The sequence below is a fragment of the Gigantopelta aegis genome, chromosome 13 (genome assembly GCF_016097555.1).
Source record: "Gigantopelta aegis isolate Gae_Host chromosome 13, Gae_host_genome, whole genome shotgun sequence".
Lineage (NCBI taxonomy): Eukaryota > Metazoa > Mollusca > Gastropoda > Neomphalida > Peltospiridae > Gigantopelta > Gigantopelta aegis.
Window position 1 is genome coordinate 12,399,315 of NC_054711.1, and position 25,563 is coordinate 12,424,877.

The following is a 25,563-nucleotide window of genomic DNA, read 5'->3' on the forward strand; positions in this document are numbered from 1 at the left end:
TAAAGGAAAGAGGTGTTTTTTATATACATCTTTGATGAAACTCTTGCACATTTGTTTTCATCGTTTTAGATGTATTGACGGACAGCTGCGGTGGTAGTACTCATGGGGGGTGCCACTAGTGGGGCAGGATATGCTCACTTTTAATGAACACCTGGTATCATCACTGCCTTGACGGTGATTCAAGAATGAATGCCATCATAGATGTATTTATTTCAATTATCTCCGTCCTGTGATAGGTTTGATTTAAAAAAACCTAGTCTGGGAGTGGCAGTCCAGTAACGTATCTCCCCGGAAGTTAATGCCCTCCTATAGACGAGGCACTAGATAGAGATCCATGGACTCAACCACTATTCTGTCAAATACCCATTCGACTCTGCATTGTGTAGAGATAAGGACTTGATCGTGAATAATGTTGTTTTCCCTTTCAGAATTAGTAATACCCACAGCATTGTTAAGTCAGAGCCTAGTAGGCATCCAAGCTTTAACAGTGACTTACTCGAAGACGACCGTGACGGGGTGAAATTTCAGATTGTTCTGTCTGTCCAGGATTTGTTCTGTCAGAGTTGTTAGACAATTGATCACTGTGGACGAGTTAGAAGTGTTGGTCCAAGTCTGCACGGAGAAGTTGGCAATTTCTTTCTTTTCATCTGATCCCTGTAAAACACCACAGTCAGTATTTTAAGTATTTGATAGCTAATGGTCTAAAAACAAAACGGTGAAACGCTTGTTATATCCAGCATAGCTATGTGCTGAACATAGCAGATGTAGTATTTACACCAAATATTTACATAAAGCAAATTGTGTATAAATGTTATTATATGTAAGTGAAATATATGTTTCACAGTCAAATTGTTTTTATTGGAAATAATAAAATTTCAAAATATGAGTGAACAGTTGCGAACATCAAGTGTGTTTGTCCCTTTGTCCATCAACAAATGGTCCATTCGACTATTTGTCTATTAAAACTGGATGGTTTTGAATCTCTGTGTCTCAAATGTTGGCATAGTATGTCTTAATCATATCCTTATTATGCATATTTTACATATTTAAATTATTGATTTGTAGTCCCATAACTTAATAATGGGTGGCTTCTATTTGTGTTTTCATTTCAACTTATTTTCGTGTTTATATCCAATTAAGGTTCAAGCACGCTGCCCTGGGCACACACATCAGGACAGTGGGCTAGTTGTAAATTGTTAGTGGTTAGTGAGAGAGAAGAGGGTGTAGCGGCCTTACACCTACCCAATGAATTGTTAAAACGTGTTCTGAATGGAAGCCGGTAACGGGCTTCGAACCCTGTACTTACCAGCCTTATGGCCAAAGGCTTCACCACGACACCACCGAGGCCGGTGTGGCTTCTATATTGTTCTTCATGTATTGCTTTGTTTTTATTTGGTGATACTTTACTAAAATGCATGCCTGTATATATGTATGTATGCCTGTCAACATTATCTACATTAGGACAGCAGTCCTACTAGAATAACGTGTTTTAAAAAAAAATTCATAGAACCAATGCTTAATAAACCGAAATTTCCAACATTATGGATTATGCTTTAAATATGTTGGTTTTCTTTCTCCAGGTTTTTTTCTCTAAGATATCTCACCTTCATTTCAACACTAAGTATTCTTAATGTTATCTCTCTTGACACATGCGTTTCTGTCACTGTCGTCACAGTCACGTTTCTATAGTTACTGGAATGACTTGGGCGTGGGACGAATGATTCATTCTGAAATAAGATTTAATAAATTAATTGTCCAACATGCATCCTATATCATATATGTTGATGCGACTGGAATTATCAGCAATGGTAATGACCCAGAGGGGTCACAATGAAACTCAGAGGGGTCACAATGACCTTTTTGGAATTGTGTGACCCCTTTTCCAATCCTGGATCCGTAAGCTGTTACCACAGTTTGTCACCCAATAGCTATTAATTTGTTTTTGTGCTGGGGTGTCATTAAACATCTACTCTATTCTATTATATATTCCACAGAGAGGACAGCACGTATTACAACATTTAGGTATAAGTATTGGACAACTGGATGGGATGGGAAAAAGGAAATTCGATCCCACTTAACTGTCCAGTACCTAGGCCTATTAACAAAAGATAAAATAGGAAATACATATCACTTGGCTTGGCTTTCATTTAAACGCTCTCTGTGAGATTCGTTTCTGGAAAAGCTGGTACGTATTTAAGTCCAAGAGCTAGGTGTGTGTTTATTTAACGGAAAAGATCCAAAACGTCTGAGGGCATTTTTAAATACCCTGATATATGTAGTTTATGGAATGGGGTTTCTTAGTTGCCAAAATGTATTCCGATTTAAAAAAAATATTGATGTTTTTAATAACAGTGTTGAAATTGCGCCATGAAGAAATTGGGGTAGGGATAATTAAATGTCTGTAGATCAGTCAATATATAAGATAGAATAGAAAATGACCCTTATAGTAACGCTACTGGTCTCTACTATCTATTCATGGAATTTAAAACAATGTAAATATCTTAATTAGGTCAGCAGAGGTCAATAGGTCATCATTTTGGACACACGCTTAAAATCTGGGCCATGTTTTGGTCAAATTTCTCTCTCATTTCTGTAAAATGTGGTTTATAAAATCTTGTAAAACAATTTGTATACTTCTGTGTTCACAGAAGAGAAAAACAACAAATTTAGTTAACTGGTTCCGATATATCCTATATAATAGCATGATTTCATGATATGACAGTTTGTCGGAATGTTCAGTATGTAAGGGTAGGGGAAACATAACTCCGAAAGTGTTAACGGTAGGATTATATATTGCCACTCAAATTGAAGGTCATAACATAAGATAATCATTGATCTGCATTTCTACATGGTTGGTTGATTAATTAGGTCAACAGAGGACAAAAGGTTACAATGTTTTACCGACGCTTAAAATTGGTCAAAAGGTCACATACATTACTAAATACTTGAAAGGTGAAAATCATGCCATTACATAGGACATCGTTCATGTACACAGAAGTATATAAAAATACTTTAAAAAATTTGATAAACCACATTTTACAAAAATAACAGAGAAGTTTGACCAAAATATGGCCCAGATTTTAAGCATGTGTTGACCTCTTTTACCTCTGCTGACCTAATTAAAATATTTACATTGTTTCATAAATAGATAGTAGCGACCAGAAGCGTTAAAATAAGGAGTCATTTTCTATTTTATGTTGTATATTGACTGAACTATAGACATTTCAGTTATCCCTACCCCTAATTTCTTCATGGCACAGATTTTAACACTGTTATTAAAAACATTAACATTTAAAAAAAATGGAATAGATTTGGCAACTAAGAAACCCCATTCCATAAACTATATATATCAGGGTATTCAAAAATACCCTCAGACCTTTTGGACGTTTTCAGTTAAATAAACTCCCTACTAGCTCTTGGACTATTTGTTTATTTACTTATTTATTAACTTATTTCCTTAAATCCTGATTCAGTGAGAGTGTCTTATTTGTTTGTGTATGTATATGTATCCTGATTTTCTGATAGTAACGCACCTTGTTGCCCAGAGTGACAAGAGTCAGTGAATCATTCTCCATGATCAGTTTCCACAGCAGATTCTCCGTTCTTTGTGGAGTGTAAACCAACAGGTAGCCTTTACTTAGCATCTTCGACTTGGAAAAACAACAAGCAAACCAAACAATTAAGGATGCACTGTATGAAAATATTTTAGAAATAAAAAGAGGAATTTAAAGTATAAAATATAAAATACATTAAATATAATAATTTATTAAAAACCTTGGACTTTGAAATCTAAATTACAAACCCATATTCCGTGCTCAAAATTGTATCTCTGCACTAGGCGGAGTCGAAAGGTAAAAACCAGATGAACGCATATTTAAACACCTAAAACATACCCCAGTATATTTTATAGAAGACTTTACTTCTAAAAAATTAAATTGTTAAAATATAAAATACTTATATACATATATAACAATGTTTTGAAGTACACGTATAGCAATAGTTTTTATGAATATAACATTTGTGAAGGTTAGGAACATCTAACAAAGAAACAAGTACCCAAATCTAATTACATCTAATATTAAAACAGTAGAAAATTTCAATATACAATTCCAGTACCAAAATCTTACTTACTGGAGCTTGAACAGCAAAGAGATCATCCTTTCCACCAACCCAAAGTTTATTCTTCAGTGGAAGACCTAGACAATTAAATACAAACTAATTTGTACACAAGAAGACTGCATTATTAAATGCACCGCCTACTATAAACGTGTTCAGAGTTAATCATAGCTGCATTCAAATATGTTCATCCAAGTACACACATTCTTTAACACATTTTTCTCAAATAATAACATTTTAATTTACTAATCTCTACCTGTTTGTTTATATGTATTGAGATGACAGTTCATAGATGCAATTATAAACGAAGATTCATTGATCTAGATCTTAGAGTTTATGAAAATAGACCTAAACTCGAAACGTTAATTGAGTATTTTATATAAAAACAAAATTAACAAATGTATGAACATATACTCTTCAAAAGAAGAAACGCAAAACCACATTGTCGTAACATTTGGAGAATTGATTTAATTATTGAATGGTGAGTCCGATAATTGCCAAATGTTGCAGGATTGTTCACAATTCACTCTAGTCCATTGTGAGTAAGTGATAGGACACACCACCTAGGTCAAGGTCATCTGGAGTCAATACCGGGTGTGGCCTCCACGTGTGTTGACAACTGCCTGGCACCGCCTGCCCATTGAAGCAACCAGAGTACGGATGACGTCCCGGGGAATGGTGGCCCACTCGGCCTGCAAGGCTGCTGCCAGCTCGGGCAGGGTCTGGGGCTGTGGTTGTCGCTGTCGGAGGCATCGGTCCAACTCGTCCCATAGATGCTCAATTGGGTTCAAATCCGGTGATATCGATGGCCAAGGAAGGACATTAATGTTGTTGTTCTGTAGGAAAGCCGTTGTGAGACGTGCTGTGTGAGACCTGGCGTTGTCATGTTGGAACACTGCGTTGGCGTTGGCCATAACTGGAACGATGTGTGGCCGGAGGATCTGGTCAATGTAGCCCTGTGCATTCAGGTTGCCCTGCACGTGGACCAGGTCAGTTCTGCCAGTGTGTGAGATGGCTGCCCACACCATGACACTACCCCCGCCGAATCTGTCCACTTCCTGCACGCAGTTTGCCGCATAACGTTCACCACGACGCCTATACACGCGACATCTTCCATCATGACGTCGGAGCAGAAATCGGGACTCGTCACTGAACCACACCTGTCTCCATCGCAGTTGAGGCCATTGTCGATGAATCTGGCACCACTGCAGTCGGAGTCGACGGTGTTGTGGTGTTAAGATGACACCTCGAACTGGACGTCTGGCACGAATTCCTACCTCACGTAGGCGGTTCCGTACGGTCTGGTCGGATATCCTGCGCAAACCTGGTATTGCTGCGGCTGTGGAGGTGGCAGTAGTCAATCGTGCCCGGGGGTTGTGACCCGTGGTCGACCGGATCTAGGGAGGTCACGTGTTGATCCATGTTGCTGGTAACGGTCCCACAGTCTGGAGATGGTGCTTGGGGACACATGGAATGCCCTGGCAACGGCCGTTCTGGATTCGCCTGCGTCTAGTCGGCCGATGGCATTGTTTCTCTGCGGTTCACTGAGACGTGGCATGTCCTGGATTGTCAACTGTCGGCCAGATACAGAGGCCAGGCAAGCGAACACCCTGCACTTTTATACTGTCGGTGTTCATGTTGCACGTGCAGACAACGCACGTGCAGTGGTGACATGGTTTGCACGTGGCTGCGTTTTTGCGAATATTCACATTTTGGAACTTTATTGTACAGTAGCTGCGTTTTATCGAATGTAACCGTGGGAATGTGTTTGGGACATGCAATGACCTTATATTCACAAAGCATGAACCGGTAGGAAACATAAAATCGGAGTTATAACCCATTTGTACCCTTTTGCGTTTCTTTTTTTGAAGAGTATATATAGGTGTAATTCAGACACGTGTGCAGGGTAGGGGGTCGAACAAATGTTCTTTTTTAATATATTATTGAGGGCAGCATGTCTTGTGTCCCTAGAAACATCACCCACCACAGACAAGAACCTCCTCCATGTACTTGCATATATAAATAATATTTAATTGATCTAGGACTTGAACGTGCTCTCTCACAGATGGTTGACCTAATTACTGACCCAACAAGGTATTATATGACAATATATACATTTGATTTGTACCTAAAAGTACTTTATTCAATCATCTATATGACCACCAATAAAAAAAAAAATTGAATTATGGGTACGGTCCATAATTCTGAGAAAAATAACGGCTATTTGGAGTGCAGAGGTGTAACGTATTATTTTGAGTCACGTGACGGGCATTCCCTGAATAACCGCAGTGTCAAAACGATTTACCAAGCTCGTGTAACGAGAACGCTTGACCGTCCTCTGTGACGTAGGGTAAATAGAAAAACAACAACAATGAAAATAAGTTATTAAAAAATAATAAAAACATGTACTGAATGATAATCAGCTTAGGCCTATACATTAATTTATTTTAGTAACAGAAGCATGTTAAACGTCGACAATCCCGACTAGTTAGGCCTTTGCATCTATAGGTAAATTTATCGTTAGTCGTACGCGAAAAACTCTAAACATCTGAATCATGAACACCTTCATTTTTCACCTTGTCAAATTCATTATCATGCAAATTATGCCATAACAGCTGACTTGAGATAGGAATTGTTACATTTTTAAAGAATACTCTGAACTAGGCGGTGTTTATATACGGTGTGACTATATATACGAAGGCCGTGTATATAGCGTCCACTAACGAGGGCTGGCTATATTCACAGCAAAACTATATATAGGCGGTAAATAAATACATGTATTTGATTGATCCATATTACCGAACCATCTGGAACAGGAGGAATACATACTAAGTACTGTACGAACAATGCATTTTCTGAACAGGGGAGGGAGTGGGGAAGTATATGAATTTAGCAGACCCTTTTGTGTACGTTTTCCATAGATATATGAATAGCGTCATATTGTCCCTACAGTACAAACAAAATAATAATAATAATAATAAATAAATAAATAAATAAGTAAATAAATAAATAAATAAATAAATAAATAAATAAATAAAAATAACAATTACAAATTATCAGCTGCTGAGGTAGATTAACTGAAAGAGAAATTACTACGGACAGTACACAAACTAACCACAGGGTTTGAACTTAAAGGAGGGGACAATTAAGACATTTGGCCTAGTATGCATATTCAACGATATATAATGCACATTATTACTTAATATCAACAAGTATAATCGTATAGTTAATTAATAAAACGGTTAAATGTGACGGCTCAACCATTTTATACCATCCCAGTGAATACGCCCTCTGGCGAGCTGGTGGTTACGTAATACCTAACGTGTCACGTCAGGAATTAGTCTTCGAACTGAAGAAACAAAACATACCTGATTTTTGCGGATGCATCGCAATGTTCTATAATAATATCCATCCTAATAAGCTAGCACCAATTATATATTATTTTTCAATACAAAATATACCACCATTGTCAAAGTGTTGAAATAACTGTATTATGTTTCGTACATAAATTAACCCACGTACTGAAACAATAATCGGAGTGTTTTCTTTGTTAATTGGTCTTTTCTTTCCGTGGCCTGTACCTGTTGTTCCTGATTGGCAGGTGTATATTTAGACGGTTCCCAGACACTGTGTCTAGACACACTAAAAAGACGTTCCTCTTTTATGAAGATCACAGAGTATTGTGTGATAACAGCACGGATACACCTCAAATCGTAATGGACATTACCAACCGCCCTGCTTTATTACTGTAAGTAATTCTGTAAAACCCTTGATTAATTAGACTTTCCCATCTAAAATCACAAAACTGACCAATTATGTCGTCCCAAAGAAAAGAAAAGTATCATTTGGGTATCGTGAGTGGTCGTTTTTGCTCGAACGTGCCCTACCAATAGGCCTAATAGTATGCATTTTTTCTTTGGATTTTAAAAAAAATAAAAATACTACAACTCCATTTCGTTCTACTGAAATATTTAGTTAAATAGTTTATTATATTATCAAGTCATTTATGTTGTTTTACAAGTCAGGTTGACGAAAGCGAAGCGCCTTGTCGTAAATTAGAGCGTTTGTTTACACTATGCATAGAGGAGATGGACGGAGCTGACGTCACTTCGCCCCAAGCTATACCACCGGACGTCGTAAAAACGAAACAAAATGGCTGTCCCCAGTTAGCAGGAATAATCATGACTTTTTATTCACTCTACAATTATGCGTTTTTCATTTGTTAAAGTGTCAGTATGTGTTGGTGGTCCGGGTATGCATCTTTCCAACACACAAGGCTCTTGTTTGAGTTGACCCTACCTTTAATAATTTTTCACTGAGTGCAATTGTGAGGCTGCTTACGTAGATTAAAAAAAAACGAGTTAATTTTACAGCAAATAAATATGACTAAAAGGTTATTTTGATGTATTTAGTCACATCTCAAATGCTCAATTTTTTTATAGGTTACTAGTAAAGCTAAGACCACACCCGGGTCCCCCTCTAAATTTATGTAATATTTCTGTAACAAACGCCCCCACCCACCCCACCGCGACGTGATTTTACCAACATTATAATACATGTAATAATAATAATAATAATAATAATAATAATAATAATACACAATTACTACTACTACTACTACTACTACTACTACTACTATTATTATTATTAGCCTACTACTAACTTTTTGGGGTGGAGGGGAGGTGTTTTATCTGGAGGAGTTTTGGCTATAAAAATGCAATATTAACGTGCGTGCACACACACACAAACGGCAGACTGAACTTGTCCCTGCACGTAGAACTGGATTCAACTGGGTTAAGTAATAATTAGCCAACCTTTAGACGACAAAACATGCAACAGTACACTGGGTTGTTTTTACGCTATACATTAACACCGAAATAATAATAATAATAATAATAATAAATGGTGAATTCATGTTCCGACTGTTTATTATTTTATTTCAGCGTATTCACGGTTATTTTTGTCATGAAATAATATTTTTTTTAATTATTTGCCATGTATATAGCCGGCCCTCATTTCCCAAGTCTCTATACGCGCCGATCGTTTATATAAAATCCAAAAATACATTGTACGGTTGTCGTATATATAGGCTCATCACTACGAGTCTGTTTTTCCGTATTTTAAATGTCTCATTTAACGAAGAGTTCCAAATTTTAAAACTGAATCGTGTCGTGGAATTCCCTCAATCGTAGTTCAATTAAAATGTTTTGGATCATACAATAACTAGGTTTGGTATTCCAAATGAATGTAATTTCCATTTATAATGCATATTTAGAGAAATAAGGCCCACTAAATCCGTGATTGAGCTCCTTTAAAGGGACATTCCTGAGTTTGCTGCAATTTCTAAGATGCCATCGACAAACAGAGACTTTTTGACGACTGTAATTACATATCAAATATATTTTTCTGCATAAAATATTAGTGGCTGTATATTAAAAGTGTTTCTGATCGTTCTAATATTGGTACTAGGTTAAATGTCATTTTATTTCCTGAAAAAGATTTTTCATACGTACGAAATTATTGAAAGACAAAATCCAGTTTGGGCTTCTTACAAATATTAAGATAACCAGAAACACATTGAATATACAGACACTGATATTCTAAACAAGAAAATATATTTAATATGTAAGTTTAATCGTAGAAATATTTTATTAGTCGGAAACATCTTACAATGCAGCAAACTCAGGAATGTCCCTTTAAATTGCTAGCACGTAATGTTGGAGCTATTCACAAACGTTGATGTTGCCACTGCTTCTGTCATCGGAAATGTAAAACTTATATTTCAGCTTTTGACTTCGTTAAGGCAAGATAATAAAAAATATGACAGAAAATACCTAACGCTGAACATATTTTAATTTAGTTTTAGAATTAAGACCACACTATACAAAAATTTAACTAATAAATGCATGTTATGTTTTTTTTGTTGTAATTATGCTTTTCAAATAGTTATATCCCATTTCTTATGTGGAACAATCAACATTTAGCAACTTTAAAAAAATAAAAATAACAGATAATTGATAGCATACATTACCTTTATCAGATATGTCAGTAGATGCAATAACCTATAATAATAATTAATAATAATAATAATAACAACAACACAATAATAATAATTGAATTAATTAACTAATGTATAAATAAATAAATAAATAAATAAAGTTAATGATTTATCAGTAGACTTGGTGCATAAAATGCATTGCATTGATCAATTTCTAGTTGAAGGTAATAAACTTGGGGGGGGGGGGGGGGGTGTAATTAAAAATAACACGTTGTGTGCTTGTGAAAGTGAACGTTCTTGAAATATTCGAATACTGCTGACGGCAACATATTAAAATTACCCCACAGCTGACACAAGTAGGATTATGTACGTTTGACATGAACATATTACACGTGGTTGTGGTTTGCTAAGGACTATCGGTAATCAATTGAAGGTGGAATATATAAACATTATACATTCTTCAATATGTTGTATTGCACAGTGTGAAAAAAATGGCCGCAGGGGACTATAGAGGATGGATGAATGAATGAATGTTTAACGACACCCCAGCACGATGGGACTACAGAGATTCTTAAAGTAAACAAATTATGTGCTTTTCATTTGTTTATTAATATTCTCCACTAGCCATTATTTCGTAACGATTGTACATTGCTTCTACTAATAAACTAATGTCTTTATGGTAACAAAGAATTAAACGGTATTAACACAAATCTGCCTGCAAAATAATACCGTAAAATATATGTACATTTTTGTTTTACTAAACAGCAGGCAGAATTTGTATATCGAAACAAATATTTCATATTGTGAAAACAATGATAAACGACAATGGTGAGTGCATACCTCAGCTAGCTCGTCGAGTGTTTTGTGGCCCATTCTCACAGATCCTTTGAGTTTAGCATATTTCTGCGTGTAAGTAGATGTGGCCATACTTGTCTGTCCATATTTTACAACCTCGAGCATACTCGTAAAAAGGCATTCATACTGATTCTGAAAAAAAAAACCCAACAAATTATTAGTAAAAGATATTAGTCAGTACCCGTGTTAGGTCATATTAATATATATTATGTACATGTTCACTATTTAATTTAAATTGTAATTAATTGAATACTAACTAATGTCCGATCTTAGCTAACCTAGTAAGTAATATATGTTTACCCTTGGTCAACTACTAACCAATCTATCCATCTCATTCTGCTTAAATCTAAACCAATTAATAACTGATCTTTATTTGCTATTGGTGTCACTAATAACGAATGTGTATCTACTATTTGGTAAAGCAATAACCATCCTTTGTTTATTTTAATTATTAGTTATTAAATAATTTATGTCTGCTATATTTATCTCGGTGAGCTCTGTCCTGTTTTAGTTTTGACTTAGTAAACTGGTCTTGGAATGGTAGTCCTCTTTGTGGCGATACAAGAAGGATGTGTTGTCCGGTAGGGGATCTCCTCGGAAGTGGCTGTCTTCCTAGAGATACTAGATAGAAACTCATGGAATCAAACCACTATTATGCCACACGCCCATTCGCCTCTGCATTGTGCAGAGATATGGACTTGATTGCAATAACGGGTTTCTTGTACTGATTTAATTAGATTAATAACTGACCTTTGTCTGGATCATATTTTTTCTTTGATCTCTGATCTTGGTCATCATTTCCAGTACGTTCATTCTTCCAGCTTTCTTCACCTCGTCTGTCAGGATATGTAGAGCAATGTAAGTTCCAGTTCTACCAATCCCAGCACTGGTAAAAAAAATCAGTTCATTTTGCATAACTGATCAACACAGTTATGATCAAACTGTAGTGTTGCAAAGATCGATTATAAGAACAAAAACATAAAATGAATGAATGACTGTTTAACGACACCCCAGCACGAAAAATACATCGGCTATTGGGTGTCAAACTATTGTAATTCAAAACATGAAGTGATGATCAACATCAATATAAAAATTGAAAAGTCAAATAAAACACAGTGTTAAGAACTGTGCAAAAATACAAATATCACAGATATATGAATGTGTATTATACCTAAAATTTAGGTATTACATCCAAATGTGTCTATGTTGATGAACACCACAAACTTTGTCATAGTTCAAATATCATCTAAATTCATAAATAATCTAGCCAGTTGTATTATTAATAGTTGATATTTTGATGCAATCCATTTATATAACTGATGTTCGATGATGGAATTCCAACCAATCCTAAAACAAAGTTGGTAGGGTTGGGTAATTGATGATTCTAGTACTCAGCAGCTATTACCTGCAGTGCACCAGGACAGGACCAGGACGGGACGGAGGAGTCTCTCGTGTCAACCAGAAGAATTCTAGTAAATCCAACACTTTAGGTACTCCGTGGTCAGGCCATGATGTGAAGTGGTAATGGTCAAATGTCTTGCATTTCTTAGACTGGAAAATAATCACAAAACAAATATTTAACAAGGTCAAGGCTGCTACAATGAAAATGTACCTAGTGTGATTCTAATGAATATATCTAGTCATTTTTCAAAGTAGGTCTTCATGATTTATGGTTTCATATAACATGACCTAACAATATGCTTTCCGAGATCAATGTATTAATATTTTATTAGTTCTCCATAAATAACATAACAGAAAAACAGACGGTGATCAGTTGTCTTTCGCAGGACAGACCAGTTAGGCCACATAATAAATTACTTCGTGATCCCCACTTACCCCATGAAAAATAATAAAATTTTAAAGTTTGTTGATTTGAATATTAAAACGTTTTATCTTTCAACATCCTTATCTATTCAACTTTACAACACATTTTCCTAGCCGAATTTTGAGAAGAAAAAAGAAGACGATTACCAACTTTTCTTTTCAATTCTCCTGAGTTATAAACTTCAATCTATTTCATCTGCAACTCTGAAACTCACGCATGCACAATGTATATTGATTAGACATTATACATAAGCATTATTTTAAACAATATAAAGAACTAGTTTATCGATAGCAAACATTTTGAGTGTTTACGTAAGCTATGTTTACCTTCTTCTGGGTGACTTGTATCTTTCTGATGGTATAATCTGCTCGTTCAATGATATCTTTGACCACTACATCAAAAAGCCCAACATGCATCGAACCAGAATCCTTCCAATAGGGCTCACATTTATGCTGAAGGAGAACATGTAGCATTTGTAAAATGCTTCTGTGTAACATTTTTACTTTAGGTTATCCTATATCTTGGTGAATAAAAAAATAAAGCAAACTTTTATTTTTGCTTTTGACAGATACATATGCTTATAAAATTATTCAGTTAGGCGATATAATTCGAACTGTTCTGGTACTAAACTGTTCTGTAATGTATTATTCTGTAAACCGATTGTTTTTCTAGATTTGATTAATTTGAACGACAATACCGTTATCCACAGTCGAGACTGTATGTCTGCACATTGCAGACTTGAATGGACATTTGGCAAAATAGTGGTTTTGATTCGATGAATATCTATCTAGTGCCTCAACTATTGGAGAACAGTAACATGCAAAGCTATTCTATTCTGGACAATACATCCTTGCCTGGCACAAATATGATTTCCACTTCCAGACAAATCTACTATATCGCATCATCATACTTGTATCTATAAATCGATGAATGAAACATAATTATTTAAATGATATCGTTGAACTTGTCAAACTTTTACACCACGATACTCCAAGGTGGGGTGTATCTCTGTGGTACAGTGCTCGAATGAGGTATTATGGACTGTAAGGTTGATTTCCCTCGTGTATCTCCTTCTCATCCAGTGCATGATGGTGCATCAACAAAAGTGGTATGTGGCGACAGGGGGTTTAATGTCAAAATATCTGTTAGACATCACATAACTGTAGTTTAAACCTGAACTAAAAAACCGTAAAACATGATCAGATGCTGTCTCTGCACAATGCAGAGCCGAATTGGCAAAGTAGTTGTCGATTCCATGGATTTCTATCTAGTGCCTCCTCTATAGGACAGCCCCTCCCGTGCAGATTCCACACTTCTTGCACCAACACAAAGAGGATTGCGACTTTAACCCGAGTTAACTAAATCATGTGTCGTTAAACAAATATTGATTTTCTTTACTAAAATCATGTGTCGTTAAACAAATATTGATTTTCTTTACTAAAATATACAGAGGGAAAAGAGTACCACAGAACAGTCACGTAATACAAACCTTCCCACCCTCCACTAGGTTTGTCAACATGACGATGTGTCCACAGTCCTGTTCCCAGATCATCCTCCAGAAATCTGGTAAAGTCACATTATTTGGAGCTGAAATGTGATATGAATATTAATCTGTTAGCATATTTTGTTTTGGGTTCCTTACCTTAATGAATGAATAGAATAGAATCGAATAGACGTTTAACGACACCCCAGCACGAAAAATACATCGGCTATTGGGTGTCAAACTATGGTAAATAAATCTTAATTAACAAAATATATGTGGTACAACATATTAAAAAGAAAAACCACCAATCAATCAATGTATGAATGAATGTTTAAAGACACCCCAGCACGAAAAATACATCGGCTATTGGGTGTCAAACTATGGTAATGCAAACAAATAAGGTGATGATCAACATCAATATAAAAAATCAAGATTTAAATAAAAACAGTGTAAAGAACTTTGCATAAATACAAATATCACAGATAGATCACATTTATTTCAATATACATGACAACAAATACATACAACGTTTGAATCAAAATATTTACAAATACTAATTACCAGTGAGAAGCAGGGATTCAGTTTCATATGTTAAAGTTCATGTGTTAAGGCATTTTGTTAATAATGTATATATGGATGCATATTTCCATACCTTGCGATGCAATGAAATATTTCGTCTTTTCATACGCCTGAAAGAGTACGTTTAGAAATTCAATATGAATCAATATTTGCATATTACATAGCCGACATGTGATATGTGAGTTGCAATAATTCTCAAATATAACACACGTTTCAAATGCCTGGGCAATTGCAATTTTGAAACTATATAATATGTAATTTATTGATATACCATAAATTATGTATAATTTGTAAATACACCAGGATCTGTTTTGTTACTGAATGCTTGGAACCAAAAAAATGCAACTGACATACAATATTAGAATTATCCTATCGGTAATTGATAAATATTTTATTGACCAACTATTTTTATCTATAGTTTGTACCAGACTGAGGTCAAGTTATTAATTTCATTAACTAAACTAATTATATTTAACAACAACGTTAACTAAGCTAAGATTTTAAATACTTACATCGACGTAACTGGCGTTGATGTAATCAGAGTGCGGTAGGTTTGGCAAGGGAGATAATTTCACACGATTATTGTTATCTGTAATAAACAGAAAAATTATAATGGAATAATCGAAACATAATCTTGGACAAAGCGAAAATATAATTAAATATGAATTATTTTTAAATTATAAAATTAATATACACTCACGCACACACACACTCGTATGTGCATACTTACACATACATATACGTATGCAACACAAAACGCGAGCTGATAAAAATTATAAATATATTGCCAATTGTTTAATTAATAAACGGTGAAACATTATATGAACACAATGTTATGTACACTTTTGAAAGTTTCATGAACACTCGGTAGATATAAATAAAATGAATAAAAATAAAATAATTAATCAATCCTGAAATATATTTTCATTTACCACTTATACAATGCACAAGCACAATACAAATCTGTCATTTTAAAGGAACATTCCTTAGTTTGCTGAATTGTAAGATGTTTCCGACTAATAAAATATTCCTACGATTAAACGTACATATTAAATATATTTTCTTGCTTAGAATATCAGTGTCTGTATATGCAATGTGTTTCTGGTCGCCTTAATATTTGTAAGAAGCACAAACTGAATTTTGTCTTCAAATAATTTCGTACGTACGAACAAATATATTTGAGGAAATATATGAAATTTAATCTGGCACAGATATTAGAACGATCAGAAACACGTTTAATATACATCCACTAATATATATATATTATGCAGAAAAATATATTTGATATCTAATTACAATTGTTAAAAAGTCTCTGTTAGTGGATAACATCTTAAAAGTTGCAGCAAACTCAGGAATGTCCCTTTAAAGATGTTTAGTGTTTAACGACATCCTAGCACGAAAAATACATCCACTATTGTCAAACTAAGTATAGAAACGAAAGTCATGATATTTGCTTCACAAATTAAACACAAGTTTGATTTGTTTTTATTTCTGATAACAAAAAAAGAAGAAGAGACTCACATGGATAATAACCAGCAAATCTGTTCTTGCATCTGTTTTCTTGTATCTGTGAATCGGTGTATGGATGCTTGAACCCACTTGGTAGTTTCTGAAATCATAATTTGATGAAATTATTTAACAATGTTTCGTTTTACTTTATGGTGGGCTGATGCAGCCCGAGGATCAGACAATAGTAATAAAAGACGTACATACACATACATATACCGGGCAAGGTCATACACGTGTGCACACACCGATGTCATACACACACACACACCTTTATCCATATGAAAGCAATGTTTCGTTTTACTTTGTGATGAAATGTTACGGCCTGAGGAACAGACACTAGTCATAAAACACGTGCATACACATACAGATACCAGGCAAGGGCTTGTACAGACATTACACACACCTGGATAAACATGCATACACATGTGCATACACAGTCGACACACACCTTCATCCATATGAAAGGACAGTCTACTCAAAGAAACTCATATACATCATCGCACACGTAAAACTAGTATGCATAGACAAATTCACATTCTAGCAAATAAAACATACACTTGTTTTGTTGTTCTCAAATAATAGTTGAACATTTCTATGAGATAAATATCTGCATTCCTAACGTTCACATTGACCCGATAACTACTACTGATTGCTGATGTCAAGGACCTGTAAGTTTGTAATCTTAAGTACATGTCTTCAGAGCTATATGTATTGCAGTGAGCTCAGTCCAGTGTTAGTTATGATTTAGAACATTAGTCTGTGAGTGGCATTAAAGGCCACGACAGTCCTCCTGTAGACGAAACACTGGATAGAGATTCGTGGAATAAACCACTATTTTGACAAATGCCTATACAACTGTAGTTTGTGCCGAAATATGTGTTTGACCATGCATACTGGTTTTGTCATTCACACTGGTCATGTTCAACAAGTCTTGTTTGTTATTGTAGACATTTGTTATTTATTGCTATACAAATAATAGAACCATCCGCCCATTAAAATAAGCATATCAAAGCAACAGAATAAGACAACAAAACACCATTTCCTCCACCACCACTCACGAAAAAGAAGAAGGCAAAGTGACAAAGTTAAAATATTTTACCAGGAATTCTGCTTCAAATCCGCCAGGCTGTCTCCTGATGTTGTCTATGATATCTTCAAGTTCTGCGACGTCAAATCCTCCTTCTGGCACACTAAACGGAGTAGGAGCTGGTTGGACATCATTGTAATACGTGTCAGCATCCTTGACCTCCTCCTCCTCGTCAGTTTCCTGTTCTTCAGGTTCTCCTTCATCAACGTCACTGACGTCGGTATCATTTATTTCAACAGTTTTGGTTGAATATCTTGCAGGTGATTCAACGTTGATGTAGACATGTTCATAAGCTGCAACAGGTCTCCTTTCTGTAAATAATTTTGAAGGTTTTCACAAATACTATGTTTTGTAGTAACTTTTCTAAGATGCATAGTATAACTATTGTTCATTTTTAAAATGGACCCAAACTGAGAAATCAGAGATACTTCTATATCATATTAAAATCTGCTGGTATACGTTTATGTCTTTGCTTTTATCGGTCATCATAATCGGCCAATAGAAATAGTGGTTGCAGGATAAAATGATTGATAGAGTAGGGGTGGCACTCAACTTAATAATGGAACCGCGGGTTTCCCGGTGAACTCTGCAGTTAATATTTTACCATGTCAACCTTGAGATCAACAATGCATTGTTGTGATATAGACTCTATATCACAACAATGCATTGTTCATCTCAATTTGGATTTCAGTTTTTTTTTTCGGTTATGGTATATAAATTACTGCCTTCATAAACAATTATTCCCGCAGAAAGTGCCCTAATAATAAGTGAGCACCCTGCCCTCCTCAAATCCTAGCTAGAACACTGAATTAGAGTGGTTATCGTCAAAAACAAACAATGATTCATTTATGCAATGTGAAAGCATCTACGGATTTTCGAGTGTTGTGTAAGTGATTGTGCTGTTCTGAAATTTTAATGAATATTATTATCGACGAGACATACCCCTAGGGTTTTCAGTCTTTTCTGGAAGGGGTGTATGCTCAGAACGATCCTTATTGTTCGCTTGTCGTCTCCTGAAAATAAATACCACAAATAGACAACTCGATGAGATCCAGAATTGATGCCATCATGTCACGGGGGAATTCATATATACCTTCAGCAGAATTTATACACGGGAGACTTATACATTGTGAACAGTGAATGACTCAAGTTGCTACATCATGGTTACGAGTATTACGTTTCGCTATTTATGCATTTATTTGTAATAAATATCTACATATTAATCGACGACACACATTATATATTCTGTGCATATATAACTTAAGAATATCGAAATTGTAATGTACTTATACACCACTTTATTATTGTATTGTCACATCGTAATATATATGCAAAGGCCGTGGTATGTGCTATCCTGTTGGTGGGATGGTGCATTTAAAAGATCCCTCACTACTAATGGAAACATGTAACACGTTTCCTATCTAAGACTTAATGTCGAAATTACCATAAGTCTGACATCCAATAGCCGTGGATTAATAAAGCAATGTTCTCTAGTGGTGTCGTCAAATAAAACAAACGTCGTAACACATATGAAATTGGCGAATTCATAAAATCTGGCAAGTTGACTGCATAGGTCCGTTGGACACAGATGCATTGCACGAAGACAGAAAATTTGTCACTAACATCTGCTTAGCATGATGTTATGGAATAACTGAATACGCCCAGTTCCGTCAGTTATCCACTAAAATGTTTGCTGTAAATATAATATTCTTCTACTGGTAAATTCAGTTATTTAGTAGCAATGTTTAGGGGTATATAGTTGATGGTTTAATACTTACATATCAAAGCAAAAATGAATATATAATGCTAGTAGGGATCCACCGTCTGTCTCTCTCTCTCTCTCTCTCTCTCTCTCTCTCTCTCTCTCTCTCTCTCTCTCTCTCTCTCTCTCTCTCTCTCTCTCTCTCTCTTTTTTAATATGGATAATATCAACCGAGTCTATTTAATCGGTATTTGTCGAGGGTCTGCGAATTCTAGTTATCCTATAACACTTCTAAAATACACTTTTAATTCAAATTGTAGTAAATCACAGTCTAAAGTTGCTTCCATCGGAAATATGACGTCATCACGAGTTACACAAATTATATATATATATACCTGACAAATACAATAATAACGACGACTACAACTATGACAACCAATACAGCAGCAATGCCACCAACTGCAGGTCCGACTGGAAAATCAGTTGAGGCTGAAGACTCTGCAATACACGTAAATTGTAATTAAAACATATTGAATAACTAATACAAATATCTATTGAGCAAAGTAATGACCCCCAAACATCCACCCAAACCTCCACAAGAAACAATAAAACCCCACAAATAAAGCCTTTTGTAACATTATTTCCAACTGCACCAAACATTTTAACATGAACCAGGGACAGATTCTTTAAACAAGAAGCTACCTATTTGGAGTAAAATATATTTATAGCATTAAAATGTTTATCTGTGTTGGCGCCTGTTTATGGAGATGGCGAAAAACAACTCCCCTGGATCCACTTAGAGAGTAAATACTTGTATTCTTGTTATGATGACTGCTATAGTACAAGTTTTATATATAATATATCATCATCATCATCATCATCATTATTATCTATCTATCTATCTATCTATCTATCTATCTATCTATCTATCTATCTATCTATCTATATATATATATATATATATACACACACACACATACATACATACAGTCAGGCCTCGTTACAACGACCGTCGTTACTATGACATTTACACCATCTGACCCCAAATTGTCGGGAACAAACGTACATCAATGTTATGCTCATTACAGAGCAAATTAGGAACAAACATGCATCTGACATCTTAAAAAACCCACTTCTTTACAACGACATTACATAATCACAGATGCCGTAGCACGTTGGCAGTACACACAACCATTTGACATCCTTGATCTCGTCACGAGCTGTGTGTGTGTGTATATATATATATATATACAGTGATTAATGGACCTTCCTGGAAATTGTCAAATTCGACAATGACACCCCACGAACGTGTACGGGGCAACTGAGTGATGCATGTGCAAACTATGGAATGTGTTTTAGTGTGTTGATAAACAGACCTGAACGTTCTTTACTAGGATGTCTGTGGTCTAATAGTTAATATTAATATTTCAGCTTCTCCTACTTTTTTTGAAGAGTATATATAGAGAAATAGATATAGATATAGACGTACAAACAAAAGAAACATTAACACAGTAAAACGTAGTTATCTTGACCTCTAATATTTCTTGAACCAAAATTATTCTGAGGTGGGGATAAATAGTCCTATGAAAAGCGTTTCACCATAAACTACTATGTTCATCATGAAACATTGTTATATAATTGAATTACATAATATACACTGAATAATAAATGTATATACTGGTCTAACAGTTATGAACTTAAGTATTGTCACATATTATGTTTATTAAATGCATAATATATACTATATAGACTATACCTTCCTTGCAGGTAGTTCCTGTCCATCCAGATGCACATTCACCTTCACACTGACCAGTCTCAGGGATACAAGATGCCGTGTTACTACAGTGTCTATCTGAACACAGCATTGCACAGTTATCGCCATAGGTCGTATTACTGCACTCTGAATAAGATAACAATTTTTCTTTTAAGGAATACTAAAAAGAATAAACTAGAACAAAAAACAACAACAAATAAACAGAACAGAAAGCAACAACAAATCTCCAACACCCCCCACGAAAACACAAACAAAGAAGAAAAAACCTTACAGGAACAAAACAGGACATTCCAAAATAAATAACCCAAACTACAATGCTACACAAAGTTAATAACAAAACTGGTAACGTAGTTTTAGGCTTAAACATTAGATGAGATCCAGAGAAATGTGTGCATGATTGTATCTGGCAACACACTCATAACATTATATTTTGTTTCAACTAAACGACTTACTGTCGGTACATGTAGCACCTTGCCAACCAGGCAGACATTCTCCATCACAGGATCCGGTCATGTGATCACACGGTGCATTGTTGTTTTTACAGTGTCTGGCATCACATGATAATGAACAATCTGAGCCGTATTTCCCATCACATCCTGCATTGTAAAGTTATTATTTCTGTCATTCATTCATGCATTGATTGGTTGATTGATTGACTGATTGGTTCATTAATTTTATTGCTTAATAAGGTTGATCAACCTAAAACAAGGATATTAATGCTGACATATATACAAATAACATAAACATGTAGCATTTATAAGAACAAACACTTTTATATAATGCATGTATACGTAATAATATTATTTATATTAGTTAACTGATATTGTCTTTATACTGTCAATGCACTACTGCTGCAGGAACGATTGATTATACGTTACTTAAAATCTGTATGTATGATGTAAAACCTTCGGGTATTATATAATGTTCATACTAAACATGATGGATTAACTATAAAAACGGAGAAATAGACTACCTAAATACAACACACACGCATTATATTAGATTGCAATCTGAGCATTTATAGAATAATCAAATATGTGATTGGACGTTAAAGTATGGTATTATACACTACTCGCAAAAATTAGGGGATATTAAAATATGTTTAACATTAACATGTTATGGATATTTCATTAAAGCATGTATACCACCAAATCAAATCCCATAGACGACAATAATATTATAACTCCTACCTGCAGCATGTAAATAAATACTACAAACACTACAAACACTATAAATACTACAAGTCCTCACCCTTAGAGAGATAATGGGTAACGTCTATAACTACCCTAGTTCCACACATAATTTGAGTACTTATTTTTTTCAGGTACCCTATACAAGCACAAGGCTACTTGACACAGTGGTACTAGATGAAATAAAATTACACACATTTTTAGCCCAGATGAAACTAATTTTGTTTACAACCAACTCACACATTTATCACCAATTCCAGCACTTGTGGTATTAACTGCTCTATCAAACCTCGAAATTCGAAAGTTATTTGGTTTAGTACTACCTACAAGATGTTCCTCCAATGTCAGCCGGTGCATTGTTACAATTGTTACCAAGCTATTACAATCCTCACAGCACGTGCACGCGCAGCTTGTTTTAAGCAAATAAAGTACCAATTAAGATACTTGTAAAAGCCATTCCTTCCCCCTATTGCATTCGAGGGCGAAGGAAATAACACAATTGGGGAATTAAGACATCACATCACATGTTCGTGATCAATAATGACTTGGCTACACTGTGTTAAGACTAATTTTCTGATGTGACACGTTAAGTATTACGTAACCACCGGCTCGCCAGAGGGTGTATTCACTGGAATGGTACAAAATGGCTGCGCCCATTATATATAATAGCCGTCACATTTAACTGTTTTATTAATTGACTATAAGATTATACTTGTTGATATTAAGCAATAATGTGCATTATATATATCGTTGAATATGCATACCAGTCCAAAAGCCTTGCGCGAGCATTCTTTTAAATCCAGACTGCCTTGGCCAGCAATGCCCTCTGACATTTTGCCTATAGAACACACGTGTGATATCTTCATAGACATATTCAGCAATGTCAAAAACCAGCACGAACGCTGGTAGAATTAGGAAAGGCACTGCAGGAAGAGTGGCATCCAGTTCCACAAATGACAATAGGCCGCCTTATAAGAACCATGCAACAAAGGTGTAATGCATGTATTGACGCTATAGGAGGTCAAACACGATATTGATATCTTATGATTTTCATGACTCTATCACTGACTGGCATCACATTTATTGTGGGACTTAAAACATTTTTCATGCTATTAAAACCAATGAAACCCAGTGGACGTGTAAGCTATGGATATATTAATGTTGAAATACATGTCGAAATTATTTCAATGTTACAGTGGTTTGGTAGTATTTGGAAATATCCTCTACTTTTTGTGAGCAGTATACTATACAATTAAATATAGTGTCCACTGGAAATGAATAACCACTTTAGATTTTTTAAAAATTATTTATTGACCGAAAACAAAGATGGTAGTGATGCAGTGAATACATTTAGACGCAAACGTTTTTGCAAGCTTCCCACTATATATATCAGCAGCAATTGTTTGTTTTCATATTTTGTACATAGGATTTTGTTTACACAGTTCAAATAGCTATGTCGATAAATACCAGTGTACCTGTACAGTCTACTCCCTTCCAACCTTTCTGGCACAAACTTTCACAAGAACCATTGACATTGTTACAGCTCTTCGGACCATCTTGGCAGTGTCTTTTTAAACAACTGAATGCACAATTAACGCCATATAAGCCACTGGTGCATGCTGAAATAAGATATTATAGAAAAAAAGAAGACAAATTATAGGGTCGCATGCTGTACATAAATCACAGAATATAAATATATGTATATATACACAGGTATAAAAATGTACAGCATATGAGAGACTCCAAACATTTAAAATTCTAAACTATTTAAAAGTATATTGTGCTAACTTCTCAGTAAAAATAATGTATCAAATGTTTATTATAAAATGTCATACTGATGCCAAATCTCTATGGGGTTAGTCAGTGAAAGCAATCATACACTTGTTATACACTATGAATGTGTGTGCGTGCATGCGTGCATGCGTGCGTGCGTGTGTGTATGTGTGTGTGTTAAAGGATTATACAAAAATAATGTATATTGCTTTATTGCTTACGGGCATTACAACTTGAACTCTTCCATCCCGGCTGACAGCCATGTTGGCATGTTCCATTCTGAACATCACAAGATGAGCTGTCTCCTTTACAGTGTCGTTCACTACACTTTGATTTACATCCGCGTCCAAAAGTACCACCGTGACACTCTGCGATCAAATAAAAACACACTTATAATCGAAACAGAGAAAGAGAGAGAGAGAGCACTTCGACTTTGGAGGGGAGAGAGAGAGAGAGAGGGAGGAGAGGGAGAGAGAGGAGGAGAGAGAGCCGGAGAGAGAGAGAGAAGTCGAGAGATGTATGAGAGAGAGAGAGAGAGAGGAGAGGAGAGAGAGAGGAGAGAGAGATATCACCACACCACCACCACCACCACCACCACCCACCACCACCACCACCACTACTACCACTACTACTACTACTATTACTACTAATACCACCACTATTACTACATACTACTACTATTACTAATACCACCATTATTACTGCTACTACTACTATTACTAATACCACCATTATTACTGCTACTACTACTATTACTAATACCACCATTATTACTGCTACTACTACTATTACTACTAATACCACCACTATTACTACTACTACTACTACTACTACTACTAATAATAATAATACCACTACTACTACTACTACTACTACTACTACTACTACTACTACTACTACTACTACTACTACTACTACTACTACTACCACCACTATTACTACTAATACTCCTACTACTACCACCACCACTATTACTACTACTACTCCTACTACTAATATCACCACTATTACTACTACTACTACTACTACTAATACCACCACTATTACTACTACTACTAATACCACTATTACTACTACTACTACTACTACTACTACTACTACTATTACTACTACTACTACTACTACTACCACCATTATTACTACTACTACTACTACTAGTACTACTACTACTACTACCACCACTACTACTACTTCTACTACTACTACTATTAGTAATAATAGAGAGAGAGAGAGAGGGAGAGAGAGAGAGAGGGAAACTACTACTACTATTACTACTAATACCACCACCACTACTACTACTACTACTACTACTACTACTACCACCACTATTAATACTACTATTACTACTAATACCACCACCATTACTATTACTACTACTACTACTACCACCACTATTACTACTACTACTACTACTAGTACTACTACTACCACTACTGCTACTACTACTACTACTACTACTACTACTACTACTACTACTATTAATAATAATAATAACAACAACTATAACAGCAACAATATTATAAATTATTATAATAAAAACAGCAATACTTTTGAACCACTTACCAGTTGTGCAGTCAGGTAACTCCCAGCCAGCTTGACAACCACCTACACATCTTCCGTACTCCACGTCACAGTACGTACTACCAAGACAGTGTCTAACATCACAGGACAT

At 35.3% G+C, this 25,563-nt stretch overlaps 1 protein-coding gene across 1 annotated transcript; it reads right to left on the reverse strand.

Annotated features, from left to right (window-relative positions):
• Nucleotides 1-492: 492 nt before the first annotated feature.
• Nucleotides 493-25,563, reverse strand: LOC121387129 (receptor-type tyrosine-protein phosphatase T-like). The gene is made up of 19 exons (XM_041518152.1): nt 25,455-25,563; nt 24,113-24,259; nt 20,911-21,054; nt 19,550-19,652; nt 18,395-18,465; nt 17,465-17,763; nt 16,378-16,465; nt 15,369-15,445; nt 14,930-14,966; nt 14,284-14,381; nt 13,121-13,246; nt 12,375-12,520; nt 11,720-11,855; nt 10,955-11,101; nt 10,148-10,178; nt 4,132-4,196; nt 3,534-3,650; nt 1,605-1,727; nt 493-654 (listed from the first exon to the last, which is right to left on the reverse strand). Exons 1-19 carry the CDS (start codon nt 25,561-25,563, stop codon nt 493-495), a joined length of 2,226 nt encoding a protein of 741 aa, XP_041374086.1.

Excerpts from the sequence above, each read along its gene's own strand:
- LOC121387129 (XM_041518152.1), bottom strand. The coding sequence starts at position 25,563 with ATGTCCTGTGATGTTAGACACTGTCTTGGTAGTACGTACTGTGACGTG. Across the intron at positions 14,967-15,368 it reads TCAACGCCAGTTACGTCGAT|GCGTATGAAAAGACGAAATA; the intron begins GTAAGTATTTAA and ends GTACTCTTTCAG. Across the intron at positions 3,651-4,131 it reads TCTTTGCTGTTCAAGCTCCA|TCGAAGATGCTAAGTAAAGG; the intron begins GTAAGTAAGATT and ends TGTTTTTCCAAG.